Source organism: Argentina anserina, chromosome 3 (genome assembly GCF_933775445.1).
Source record: "Argentina anserina chromosome 3, drPotAnse1.1, whole genome shotgun sequence".
NCBI lineage: Eukaryota > Viridiplantae > Streptophyta > Magnoliopsida > Rosales > Rosaceae > Argentina > Argentina anserina.
The window spans coordinates 13918197-13930950 of NC_065874.1; the positions used below are offsets into that span (position 1 = coordinate 13918197).

At 38.1% G+C, this 12754-nt stretch overlaps 2 protein-coding genes across 3 annotated transcripts; one reads left to right on the forward strand and one right to left on the reverse strand.

Moving 5' to 3' along the window:
• Nucleotides 1-1161: 1161 nt before the first annotated feature.
• Nucleotides 1162-3530, forward strand: LOC126788719 (COBRA-like protein 10). The gene is made up of 3 exons (XM_050514735.1): nt 1162-1762; nt 1930-2594; nt 2769-3530. Exons 1-3 carry the CDS (start codon nt 1162-1164, stop codon nt 3528-3530), a joined length of 2028 nt encoding a protein of 675 aa, XP_050370692.1.
• A 1359-nt stretch (nt 3531-4889) lies between these two features.
• LOC126786202 (GTPase-activating protein gyp7-like) lies at nt 4890-11724 on the reverse strand. Of its 2 annotated transcripts, none has more exons than XM_050511958.1 (11): nt 11408-11724; nt 9760-9855; nt 9237-9340; nt 8409-8677; nt 8033-8155; nt 7771-7859; nt 7230-7335; nt 6957-7054; nt 5978-6241; nt 5349-5432; nt 4890-5205 (listed from the first exon to the last, which is right to left on the reverse strand). In XM_050511958.1, exons 1-11 carry the CDS (start codon nt 11495-11497, stop codon nt 5191-5193), a joined length of 1338 nt encoding a protein of 445 aa, XP_050367915.1. In that variant the 5' UTR covers nt 11498-11724; the 3' UTR covers nt 4890-5190. The 2 variants fall into 2 exon arrangements, with proteins under 2 accessions (XP_050367915.1, XP_050367914.1); XM_050511957.1 differs by having other exon boundaries at nt 4890-5208.
• Nucleotides 11725-12754: the final 1030 nt, after the last annotated feature.

A 12754-nucleotide genomic window follows, 5' to 3' on the forward strand; every position in this document is an offset into this window, starting at 1 on the left:
TAGCTGAGGTTCGCTCCTGAGTCCTAACTCTTTGACATCCTTGAACCGGTAGCTTTGTTTTACGACGTTTGCAAAACCGGAAAGATGGTACTCTCCTAGGGCCACATCCTTAATTGGCCTGCTATCCGGAACAATTCCCCAGCCTAATTAAGCCACGTAACCCTCAACTGGAGCCTATAACTGAACAACATCGTTTTTCTTAAAGACGTTTAATATAATGTAATTAAACGAACTCCTAAACCGAGTTTGGAGAAAAAAGTTCTAGCTTGACACAAGTTATCGTTAGGTACACACGAGGCAAAACTAATGACTAGCATTCTTCTTCAGTCATCAATATCTACAGAAACGAATATATTAACCCGATTCCGACAGAATAACCTATAACCTATAAATCAAACCTCATACTTCTCATTTAACAGATATATTGCATGAAATCTTGTCCGATTTCAGGCGGAGTTCAAATTGCATTGAGCTAACAGAATCTAGAAATGACATAACATATGGTAATTACAAGCATGACTTCACTCTTTGTGTTGCTTTTTCGGCTGCTATATGTAGTGAAATGGTTTCTTTATTTTATGATATGCACCATAGCAAAGCGAGGTAGCAGTGGCACCAATGGTTAGAAGCAGCAAGATTTCGTCGTTTTTACTAATTTGCTATGAACAGATTTGCCAGCTCAGACCAGCTGAAGGTGTAACAAAAAAAATCCTTATTTTGTACTCAGCAACAAACTCGTTAACAAACAGTGCAACTCACACACGAATAAGGGTCATCGTTTGATAACAGTCTTTTTCGTCCATGCTATTTACGTCTTGGTATTTCTTACAATGTCTACCATTAATTCACCAACACTGGCTTTAAAACATGGCTCCCAAAATTGCAAGCAAACCGAAGCTCGCGCTAAAACTAGAGGAAGAGAATTGTGCTTGACCCAATCTTCCATTGTCTTTCTCCCTTCAAAAATTTATACCATCCCATCTCTCTCTCCTGTGGGGTTTTACACAGACCTCCCCGGCATACTCACTCGCCGCGTCCTTGCGCGGCTTGTGCTCGCTCCTTGTTTCATTTTCTGATATCAAATTAGCCACAACCCTGAATCAGACTGTTCTTCCAGACACAAAGAAACATCGAGTCGACTTTCCATTACATCTAAAAACAATGGAAACGAGTTCGAGCATGAGGATCCCTTGGAGCTTGTTGTTTCTATTGTTTTTATCGATGTTTGCCACTAGGGTTGAAGTTAGTCACGGACAAAAGGACGACGGCGGCGGCGGTGATGACGGAGGGGACAGCGACAAGCCTGCTGCTCCGCCGGAGCAAGAAGACTGCGATGGCATCTTCTTGACCTACACGTTCATCTCGCGAGAGAAGGAATATCCACGCAAGAAGAACGTGTCGGCGCAGGCCTGGGCGTTCAAGTCTGAGGCGAGCATACTGAACGCTGGGACCGCGACACTAAAGGACTGGAAGATGTACGTAGGGTTTCAGCATCGGGAGATATTGGTGGCGGCCGAGGGAGCTGTGATGGTAGATGGTTCTGATTTTCCTGCTTCCGTGGGGAAAAACGGGACTTACTTTTCGGGGAACCCACAATCGGACTTGAAGAACTCCGTCGATACGGCTGGGGATGTAGAACAGATTCAGGCAAAGATTGCTTTTAAGGGAACCCAGTTCGGCCTCCCGGCTAAGCAAGCACCCATGCCCAAGACCATCCGCCTCGTCAACGATGGATACAAGTGCCCCGCACCTAAAATACGAGGTACATGTGCATGCATGCATACATACATAATAAAACAACTAACACACGATGGATTGAGTTCTATTGCATTTTGATTTTGTATTTCATGATTTATATCATACGTACGTTGATCGAGAGTATTGATGATTAATTAATTTGTATGTTGTGTTTGATGATGATCTGAGCAGGGAAGACAAACATGTTCGTATGTTGTGTACCAGACCCAAAGTTCAAAGTGAAGAAAGACGATAAGGACACCAAATTCTTGCCTAAACGAAATGGTGATCTCTCAATCACATACGATGTATTGGATTCCTATTCAAACAATTACTTGGCTCAGGTCACCATCGATAACCTGCACCCACTTGGCCGTCTAGACCACTGGAACTTGACCTGGGAATGGCAGAAGAATGAGTTCATTCAGACAATGAGAGGGGCCTATACTCACAAGAAGGACCAATCCGACTGCCTCTACGGCCCTGCCGGAAAAATATACAAGGACATGGACTTCTCTAAGGTCATGAACTGTGAAAAGAAGCCAATCATCACAGACCTCCCACCAACTATGAAAGATGACGAGAAGGTCGGAAAGCTGCCCAAGTGCTGTAGAAATGGAACCATCTTACCGATGATCATGAATGAGACCCAATCACAGGCACAGTTCCAGCTCCAAGTCTTCAAGCTTCCCCCTGATGACAACAGAACCGCTCTCACACCACCACAGAAGTGGAGTATCTACGGGCCGGTGAACCCTAATTACGAATGTGGACCTCCAATCAGAGTCGAACCAACTCAGTTTCCCGACCCGAGCGGACTACAGTCTACAACTGCTGCAATTGCAACTTGGCAAGTGGTACGTACGCATATTGAATATATATCACCGAATTTGTTTACAAAAAAACATTATCGTCACACTAATATATGAACTACGAAGCACTTCTAGTTAGGTGATCAGTATGACATGAATTGCAGCATCAGTACATGCATGTCAATTGTCGTTGAAACTTAATGGTGTTTCCAATATTAGGTATGCAACATAACCAAGCCAAAGGTGCCTGCCTGCTGCGTGTCATTTTCTGCCTACTTCAGCGAGTCAGTGGTGCCGTGCAACACTTGCGCTTGTGGCTGTAAAGAAAGTGAGAACCCTCACTGCGACGTAAGAGCCAAAGCAATGCTTCTACCAGCAGAAGCACTCCTTGTGCCTTTTGTCAACAGAACTGAAAAGGCGAAAGCTTGGGCCAAAATCAAACACTATGACATACCCAAAAAGCTTCCATGCGGAGACAACTGTGGAGTTAGTCTCAATTGGCACATAGACTCGGACTACCAGAGTGGATGGACTGCTCGTCTAACTCTCTTCAACTGGGGGAAGGAGCCATTTCAGGATTGGTTCACGGCAGTAGAAATGAACAAGGCTTTTGAAGACTACGAAAATGTGTACTCATTCAATGGAACAAGAATGGAAAATAAGGTCAAAAACACCATCTTGTTTCAGGGTCTGAAAGATTTGAACTACTTGATAGAAATGAAAAATGCCTCCAACACAAGAGACCCTATGGTACCCGGAAAGCAGCAGTCGGTGGTTTCTTTCAAGAAGCACCACTATCATGATATTAATATAAAGGGTGGTGAAGGTTTCCCATCAAGAGTCCTGTTCAACGGAGAAGAGTGCTCACTTCCTAAGCAATTCCCCAATAACGGCGCAGATCATCAGGCCAGTAGTAATATCCTCCTCATCTTGTTTGTTGCAATTGCGAGTTTTGTGTTCATGACAGACCGGTTCCACTGATCGATGGTCGGCAGACGTTCTTGATTCCGGTAATACAATGATAGACATACTCAGCTTATTTGCCAAATTTTGTGATAATGTGTTGTGTCTGTGTGTAAAGCAGCATCTAACTTGTTAGAAATATATGATCGAGGTCCATAATGGATCTAAATTTGAGTAAACACTCCCGCATCGATCATATCATTTGGTAAAAAATATAGTATGTAGCGAGTGCAACAGTGCTCTTAATTTAATTTTGTTGTATATGTATCAATGTATGTAGCTAGCTAGGTAGAAAAATAAATTTTAATTGCACTTAATTGATCATTTTCCTTATACATATGATTTTATCATTTTTATCTCAGTTGCAAGAGGAGAGATGTTTATGCAGTCAGGCAGGAAAAGAATCATATGTGAGTGATGCTTGCTAGCTACCGAGTCGAGTCCCATAAGCCGTTGAGGAGATTGTAATTAGTGTAAACAGACGCTATGAAAAATTGTAAAAACTCTTAGCTACTTGCAGTTACTATATACAAATGAGAGGATTCACTTGGTCCTTTTGTTTTTAGCATTTTCTGGATTTTCGCAGTCTACCTTAATGTTTGTATTTTCAGTTTTAAGTGTGAAGTATCAAGTTAGAGAAAACATTTGGCAAACCAATATCACACTTAAGACAATTTGTTGCTTAGAATTGCCTTTACCATGAATTGTCCCTATTGACATCTCCTAACTGCCTAGTACTGTAGTCTGTAGAAGGCTTATTCAAAGCAATATATATCCTAACAACGCCATTCTAGTCCTACAATCTTGTCGTGAAATTGTTCAAAGAAAAACAAAGTTGGAATAGTGTGATTCTCTTCTTCTTCTTCTTCTTTCTTGTCATCGGAATCTTCGTTTTGAGTTATGTACATGTTGAATCTTCAGCTGGTCTATGAGTAAAGAAACCTCCATATCCCTTTCTTGGACGGTCTTCTGCCTCGGTCATTTAGGCCGTTCTTTGATCATAGCGACTTAACATACTCATCGCAAAAGAAGCATCGCCGTTTGGTCATTAAGTGATGAATCTGGTGACAGACTTCAGCTCGTGCAGTCGTGCTTGAGGTAATGAATAAAATACTGTCTCCTTCAGTTTGGTAAGCGTTTCCTCTTGGAGAAACAAGCTTGTTTGCCCTCAGTGATATCAAAGTGAAGATCGAGGATGCTACTAGTGCAGTTGAAGCACCTCATGTATTGCGTGCCGGTTCTTCAACATTTTGAATGATTCGACCATTTGCCTTTATCTTTGAAATAGTTGCCTTGTTTCTATTATTGACCAATGGTAGATTGAATAGTCTTTTAAAGGATGTTCAGCATTGAGGTTAGTGATGGAGGAGATGAGGCAGAGATGTAAGCATTATCATTTTTCCCTCATAATATCATTTCATACAACATAGTTACACAAAACATAGGGCCTCGTTATGATGTACAAATGATAGGCCTACAAAGAATGTTATAAATTTACAAATAATTCAGATCAATTTAACAAACACTAGCTGTTTTGTGGCAATATTCTGAGGTTGGACCAACATCGCAGCTCTCTAATATCTTATAGCCAACACTGGCACGATATTAATGACCTCTTGACAAAGAATGTAAGGAACATTCCTTCTTGACTAGCCAAATTTTCATGTGGATGCTGATGCTATGTTTTCTGAGCCTGCTGTTTCCAAAAAAAATGATCAGTTTAAGTACTATCACATCGGCTCGTGCTGTCTCGTGCATAACAAATACAGAGATGAAGACATGCATGGACTGTAATGGCATCACTACCACATACAAGTGTTTAAAACAATTCAGTACCTTTTTAAGATATTTCTTGTGAAGTTTCATTGCGCCACTGCAAGCTTTCTTGGCATCTAAATTTCCAGTTATGTCATTTAATATCTGCAAGGGGCCAAAAGACAGGAAAAAGTAAATAAGATAAAGTTAAATTCCAGAATTGACAACTCTAGTTAATTTGATTGGACTAAAACTCTAAAAGCATCAAAATGCTTCACAACTGCTCTGAGAAATTTTGATTGTCTGGCCTTTCTTTATAGGGCTTTAGGAGCATATACATGATCATTCAAAGATGAAACGATAGCATTAAATTATCAGTCATGTTTTTACTACTGCTAATGATATTACTCATACTAGATAGAAGAATGGCTGATTAAGTGACTGCTTAAGAATAGGCTTTTAGCCTGCAACTCCCAGTTGGATAGCAGGACTGAAGGCTATGGGGCTTTCTTACTCATATGCCTCATGTTCTTTGTTCTTTTCAAGATGACTTTAGGATCTGCCATTCAATCTCTAGATTAAGATGGATCCTTAAATGGTGGGTTCACCAGGATGTGACTTGCTGGCCCCTATTTTTCAACTTCATTATCTAATGTCAGTCATATTGAAGGTTCCTAAAGCATTGCAGTTCATCAATTCTGTAATCTAACCTTAACAACATCATCGAGACCCCGAGCTTCTGTCAGTAGTTTTGAGCTCTTATCTTTTAAGACACTGGCAACCAGGAAAACAGATATTGGGAGAGGTGCTTCTGGACCTTTTACTTTCATATTTTCCCTCTCATACTTCCCATAATGACGTTTCGATTGTGATTTCCCTTTCGAAGATCCAGATCCCTCGGTTCTTTCTGCATCAGTGTCAGAATCTTCATACACACTGTACAAGTCAGGGTCAAACTCAAGAGCCCACATCATCTGTCAAAAGTTCAATTGAGATCACTTGTTACTAAAGGAAGTAGAGACACGGGGTTTAAGATGCAGGAAACAGATGCCCACTAGCTCCATAATCATGTATCAACCACGTGCGCATATATATACACATACATATGCATAAATATTACATGTATATAGATAACATGGATATATGATGACAAACACTTTTTTTCTTTTGTATATAATGTAATATTTAAAATGAAGTTTAGCCTCCATTCAAACTTCAACCTGATCCAGTTACTCTTTGATGAAAAAGATAATTTGATCCAGTTATTTCCCATGTTATTGGATTCAACATAAAATCCCAGCAATAACTTGTAGTCTTATATTCTACGCACTTGCCTGTTGAAGTACTAATTTTGTATCTTCAACTTAGGAAAGATTGCCCAATACAAATGATTATCCTGATATTTGAAGTTAATGGAATCTAGAAGTGGAGGGACATCTTGACAATTTGACATCCCTAAATTGCTTCAAGGATTTCCTAAAACCACCTCAAACATATAATAGAAAAATTAATATATTCAAAGACCATCAAAAACAAAAGCTGCTTTTTTAGAATTCCTAGAAAAATATTCTGCATTCCAAAATTAATTTTTATGTTATTCACGCTAAACCATAAGCACAAGTGAAGAGGAGAGAGAGAGTGCTATTAACATGAAAATTGCATTAATATACCATTCAAATGCATTCTCACCTCCCAAAGGTATAACGAATCACAAAAGGAGAATTCCCGACGGAACAAAACCATAAGCATCCGAAAAGCAAATAAATAATCACCTCCACCTAGTGTCTCTGTAATAAAAATTGAGCATTTCTGTTACTATCTTTACTCAAATGCACATAAAAACATATGGTATACACACAAACAAACGATTTTAATAAACATTAGCTTGGGAAGGAAATTAGCTTTATATGCTGAACTATAACAAGGCACAGTACAAAATGTGGAGCAATTTTCAAACAATACCTAAGTGCTGATGAAGTTTTGGATCAATGACTTGAGTGACTGAAGCCAAATTACTTAGTTGTGCCTCCACCCCAACAGAGTTATCAGTACATCTGAAATTTCCTCGCTTTAAATTTAAAATAACACAAGTCATAAGAAACTGGAATCCAGGTGGATGAACAAAAGCAACAGGAAATAGCTTGGAAGGTTGATGGAAAATTATGTAATGTTCAAATTTATAGTTAGTTCTAATCAAACATATTGATTGATTATACCAAACCAGTACCATGGCATCTGATGATTGCCTAACATACTTTCTAATTGAACATTAGATCAAACCATGTAACTTCAAGAAACAATAACCTAGCAGACCCTTTATCACGAGACAAATAGAAAAACAGCATGTGGTACACTTTTACACCCAGGCACATGCCTCCTTAAGTAAAGAGCAGGCCATACTTAATTGACTGAAAGCATGTTAGTAATCACCAGATGCTATGGCAATGGTTTAATATGATACCAAAATGAATGCAAAATCCACATAATCAGCTCAACTATTTACCAGTCTGCGCATCAAACGTTCAAAACACCAAAATGCATCTGCTTCATCATCAAGAAGGATAATCATGGGGGAGCAAAGATCACTCATTCCTGTTCAGCATGGAAATTAAATTCAGCAATTACAACCATTGTTTGGTGGCAAAAATGAAATGAAACTGTTTTCAACTCCAACTGTGCAAGGAGGAGAACAAAAATCAAAACAACCGATATTCTGATCATGATACAGGAGATCCAGTAGCAAGCTAATAATTCATAAGCATTACCTTGACAGTAGCCAACATCTGTATCTATCCAAGCATAAACAGCTAGAATATCCCAAAGCTTTGATAAGTTTTCTTGCTTCTCATAAAACACTAGCGTCCTGTCAGTCCGAACCACGTCAAGCCCTGCGATATATACACAGCCAAATAAGAACTTGTTTAGCAGCTCTGGAAACTGAATTTTGAGAGATCTATAATTCATCAGGTATCACCAGTATGTCACATGTAGGGCGTACATGTAACAACTTGTAAACCAATGCCACAAGTTAAATTAGAAAGCATGTGAAGAAATGTCGAAAACAGCAAATCCAATCAAAGAAAAGTACATTAAATAAATTTTGTAGAAATGGAAGATATAAATAATGTATATATCACTAACCTATTTGATGTAAAGTAAGCAGCCACTGGATTATTTTCTTATCATTCACCGGTTCCAGAGCACTAGCAGGATTCATGGCAAGACCATTGGCTTTACCATTTTCCTGTGAAGATAAATCCTGTCCCTTATTTGGATTTATTTGCATAAGCACTATTGGATCCTGAATGGGCTGACCATCATCAGTAATCACAGGAGCAGTGATGAACCTACCACTTCCAACAACAGGAAACATTTGGCGGCAATCTTCTTTCCACCTAGCATATTCTATCCTGAAAGCAAGACATGCAGAGCACAATGCACATCAAATTATAGCTAATTACTCGAGAGGTGAACAATGCAAATTTTGTATCATAAAAGTTTATCCACATAGGATGCTTAGAAAAGATTCCAAACGTTTGTGAATATCCTAGTGAATGCCACACCGCCATATGAGCCTGTTATATAGTTTAATATTCGGAAACACATACAAATTTTCTGGATCATTGTCAACTGGAAACATTTCTACATCCCCAAAAAGTAATCTAAACGTAGCAAACTGGGTATGATATATGTTGTTTCAATAAAAAAAAACCTGTATCTTTTCAGAAAAAAAAAATCGATAATTTGCGTCTTAAAAAATTACCATACAATCACAAGGCTCTGGATCAGAAAATTTGTAACTATAACTTAAAACAAAAATAACAGGAAATATGTATCTCATTAGTCCTTCCTTACCATTTCCCGTTGTGCTACCCACAAGGTAACTTTACCCGGATTTAAATAAGTATAATATAATTTTATGTAACCCCAAGCATAACAGCCAAGTAGAATATGTAAACATAACTTTACCTTCGGCGTAGACGGAGCTGCTCTCTTTCTTCAAATGTGCTATTTGGGTCATAACAGCCAAGTAGAAATTCCCAAACTTCTCCTCTAATTGATGGATGGATACCCTGTTGGTTGAAATAGTAAGGAAATATTAGCCTCTCAATTGTACATCTTTCAAGAAAACTATACGAAATAAAAATGTATATATCAATTCAAAGGAGAAAGAGAAACTACTACTAGAAAAAGGATTGGGAGGTCAAAAAGGAAGCATTTATGTCATTATGTGCCAAATTTTTGATAAAAAAGTACATAGTTGAACTCACTTATTACTAAAGAATGGTTCAGTCTCAGTTAATTATTACCATTTCTACATATCTGCTTTCATACATGCAGACTAAGAGCTAAACACGGCAGTAAGTAAAGCATATAACAGCTACGTACAAGAATCTATTACAAAAATAAAATAAAAGGATTATTTAATGGCTACATTGGCAAATGTGAATCCTCCCGAGAACAAAAACAAAACATAAGTAGTAGTACTCACCCCGCGATGGATTCGACTCAAAGTCTTGCCTATATCCAGACGACCTTCTGGAGAAAATGCCGCATGCCATTTCCTTGAACTTAGAGTTTTACCTGCCTGCATAAGAAAATATAAGGGCTGAAATTAAAGAAACATATAATGGCATATCGAAATCCAAATTATGAAAAGTAGCTGTTTTTTTAATAGAAAACGTAAGGCATAAGGAGCTGTTTTTAAAGGAAAAAGTAGCTGTTATGATTTCACACATTTCTTCTTATAGCAGTGTAAGCAATGAATAACTAAAATCAATTCAAACTTCCCTCAGAGATACAAGAAAACCTAACTGGGATATAAAATAATTAAACACCCAACACAGTCTATCTCAAGTCATTCAGTCTGTATACTGGTAATAAATTGCTATATTCTGCCAGTTCTAAGAGCTGGTACAAATTATTTGCGTTCATATTTTTCTGACTTTGATGTCCGCTCTAAATTAATAAATAAAAATTGAAGAAAAGCTGGATATGTGTTTTCGAGACGGAATAAGAGATCTAGATCCCCATGTGAGAGAAACAAAAGATATAATATTCTAAATTAGCAACCCATTATATATGAGTGTATACATTTCTGCCCAGGAAGCAGAAGCTCGTACCCATTATTAAAGTTGTCCCCATTGCCTTGAATATATCTCTAGGCATACTGATTCGTAGGAGCGGTTAAGAGTAAATTTGCTCAAATTTGAGGATACTACCGAAGCTACTTCAATATACAACTCAAAAACCATGCTTGCCTAAATCTATAATCAGTCTTCATGCCATACACAAAGGCTGGCAACAAGCAAACCAAGTACTTTTGGTAGTCCGATTCTCTAAATCTTGGAGAATAAAAAAAGGATTAATTTCAGTTTACTACCCTGAACTTTAGGTCTTTTATCAGGTGTGCCCCTTTTCTTTTATTTCAATCACGTGTGCCCCTTAAGTTTTAAAAAACCTTCACAACGGGATAAAATTTTAATGTGTGCCTACAAAAACGTCAAGATCCAAATATGGATGAGAGAATGATGATCCATCGTTCAGTTTATGACATTTATGAAGCACAAAAACATCTTATAGATATCTATCTCATATATTGATACCATAAGTTTGAAGGCAATTTGAAGATTTCTCCAAGTCCGATTGAATTTCAAAAGTACAAGGGCACACATGTTTGAAATAAAAGAAAAGTGACACACTCGATAAATGACCTAAAGTTCAGGGTAGTAAACTGAGATTAATCCATAAAAAAACTACCAAACTTGCCTAAAACCAAATCATCAATATGACGTAAATGTCTCTGCAACTTAGCTGTGATTGTTGATCAAGCAAATAATCACATCACTCCTTCCATTATTCAGCAATGTGCATCAAACATCAATTAACAAGGTCAAAAGCACAATCAGGTTTCAAGCGCATTGTGCAATGCAGATCACTATGTGATCCATACCAACACTAAAGTCATGATCTTTATTTGATCCCACTATCAAATCTCAGGCATTAAGCAATATCCTGGACCCAAATTGGAAACTGATCTATATTAGGATACTAAGCATTAAATAAAAAGAGCCATCTTTTACAGAAATGAATTACTAAAACTCCAAAACACAATATTAAAGAAGAGAAAAAGGAGACACCTTGATCTTAAACCGGCTTTTGGGTACATCAGTACACTCAGAGCGAACCTCATAGAAAGAATCCCCAGGAGTTCCTGAGCTCCCCCACATTCCAATGCCCCAAAGTTTCTATCTTTTTCACCTCTTTTGTGATTCACCCCAAACCCTTTTGGGTTCTGAACCCACCACCCAAAGCAAGATCACCAGAAACCCAGAAAAGCCAAACCTCCTCTGAGCCTTGTGAGCAAGATTCCAATGGCACCCAGATGAGGTGGATGGCCAGACCAAAAGAAACCCAAAATATACAAATAGGAAAGACTCTTCCTTTTTCACTGTGTTTTTGGGTTTCTTTTGTTTTGTTTTTTGTTTTTTTGGATTGGGGGGTTTGATGATGGTGATGTTTAAGACCTTGTTGTTGTCATGAGACGACGACGATCACCAAGGGCACCACACCTGAAAACAACTCCACACAAATATTGGTTTTTTTACTTTTTACTTTCTTTTGAACGTCGTCTTCTCTATTTTTCACTCACTTCAGTGCCTAAATTTTTCTCTCTTCTATTTATTACAGAAAATAAATCACCCTACATTTCCTTAATCCACTCTAATTGTACGGCGAGGGAAACCAAAGCCATTACTTTGGGTTTCCTTTTTTCCCCCATTGTCCTTGGTTTTTTACTGTGTCAGGTAAATTTACTATTTTCTTTTTAGTTTTTGCATTTTGCGTTTTGTTTTAATTCGGCTTGGTTTTGCAGAAAAATTGACTTGAATGGTGGAGATGTTTTGTAGGTGGAACAGAGAAGTAATGGACGTTGGGACTTGGTCAAAGTCAATGCTTTGGGGTGAGGAAGTGTACCTTGGATTTGGTCGCTTTTGGTGGATTTAGAGTTGGTCCAAGTCATCATACAAGAATAAACGTCTTTCCTATCATATTTAGCATTTGAGATACTTTTTATGCAATTGAGCAACTGTCTTCGCAGTATTACTATTCTTTAGGTGAGTCTGACTACTTCAGACATCGGAATAAAAGCTCATACATAAGGACTCGTTTTAGGAAAGGATAGAATGCGGAAATATCATTTCCGAAGATTATTCAGATTAGAGAAGTAAGAAAAACAATCTCGAAAAGTTTTTAGAAAATCTTAATTGATACAAGAAAATGATATACTATGAGTAACAAATGCATATGATACTTAGTTTGTCTTAAGATGGCTAAAAAAACTTTTCAAATTGAGTAGATGTATCTCTTTGAACCTATATTTTGCAAGGCCCACGTGGCATAGTAGGATAGATGGGCTGCGTCTGTGATGATCCCTAGAGTTACCGCAACCATAATATGTTACTGCGGTCATAGCTATTCTGCAATCA

What these genes read in the sequence shown, in the direction of transcription:
- LOC126788719 (XM_050514735.1), top strand. Translation starts at nt 1,162, where the DNA reads ATGGAAACGAGTTCGAGCATGAGGATCCCTTGGAGCTTGTTGTTTCTA. An exon ending in CCCCGCACCTAAAATACGAG is followed by an intron (nt 1,763 to 1,929) that starts GTACATGTGCAT and finishes TGATCTGAGCAG; the next exon opens with GGAAGACAAACATGTTCGTA. An exon ending in CAATTGCAACTTGGCAAGTG is followed by an intron (nt 2,595 to 2,768) that starts GTACGTACGCAT and finishes TTCCAATATTAG; the next exon opens with GTATGCAACATAACCAAGCC.
- LOC126786202 (XM_050511957.1), bottom strand. Translation starts at nt 11,497, where the DNA reads ATGTGGGGGAGCTCAGGAACTCCTGGGGATTCTTTCTATGAGGTTCGC. An exon ending in GCTTACTTTACATCAAATAG is followed by an intron (nt 8,156 to 8,408) that starts GTTAGTGATATA and finishes TATATATCGCAG; the next exon opens with GGCTTGACGTGGTTCGGACT. An exon ending in AAAACTTCATCAGCACTTAG is followed by an intron (nt 7,055 to 7,229) that starts GTATTGTTTGAA and finishes TTTTTATTACAG; the next exon opens with AGACACTAGGTGGAGGTGAT.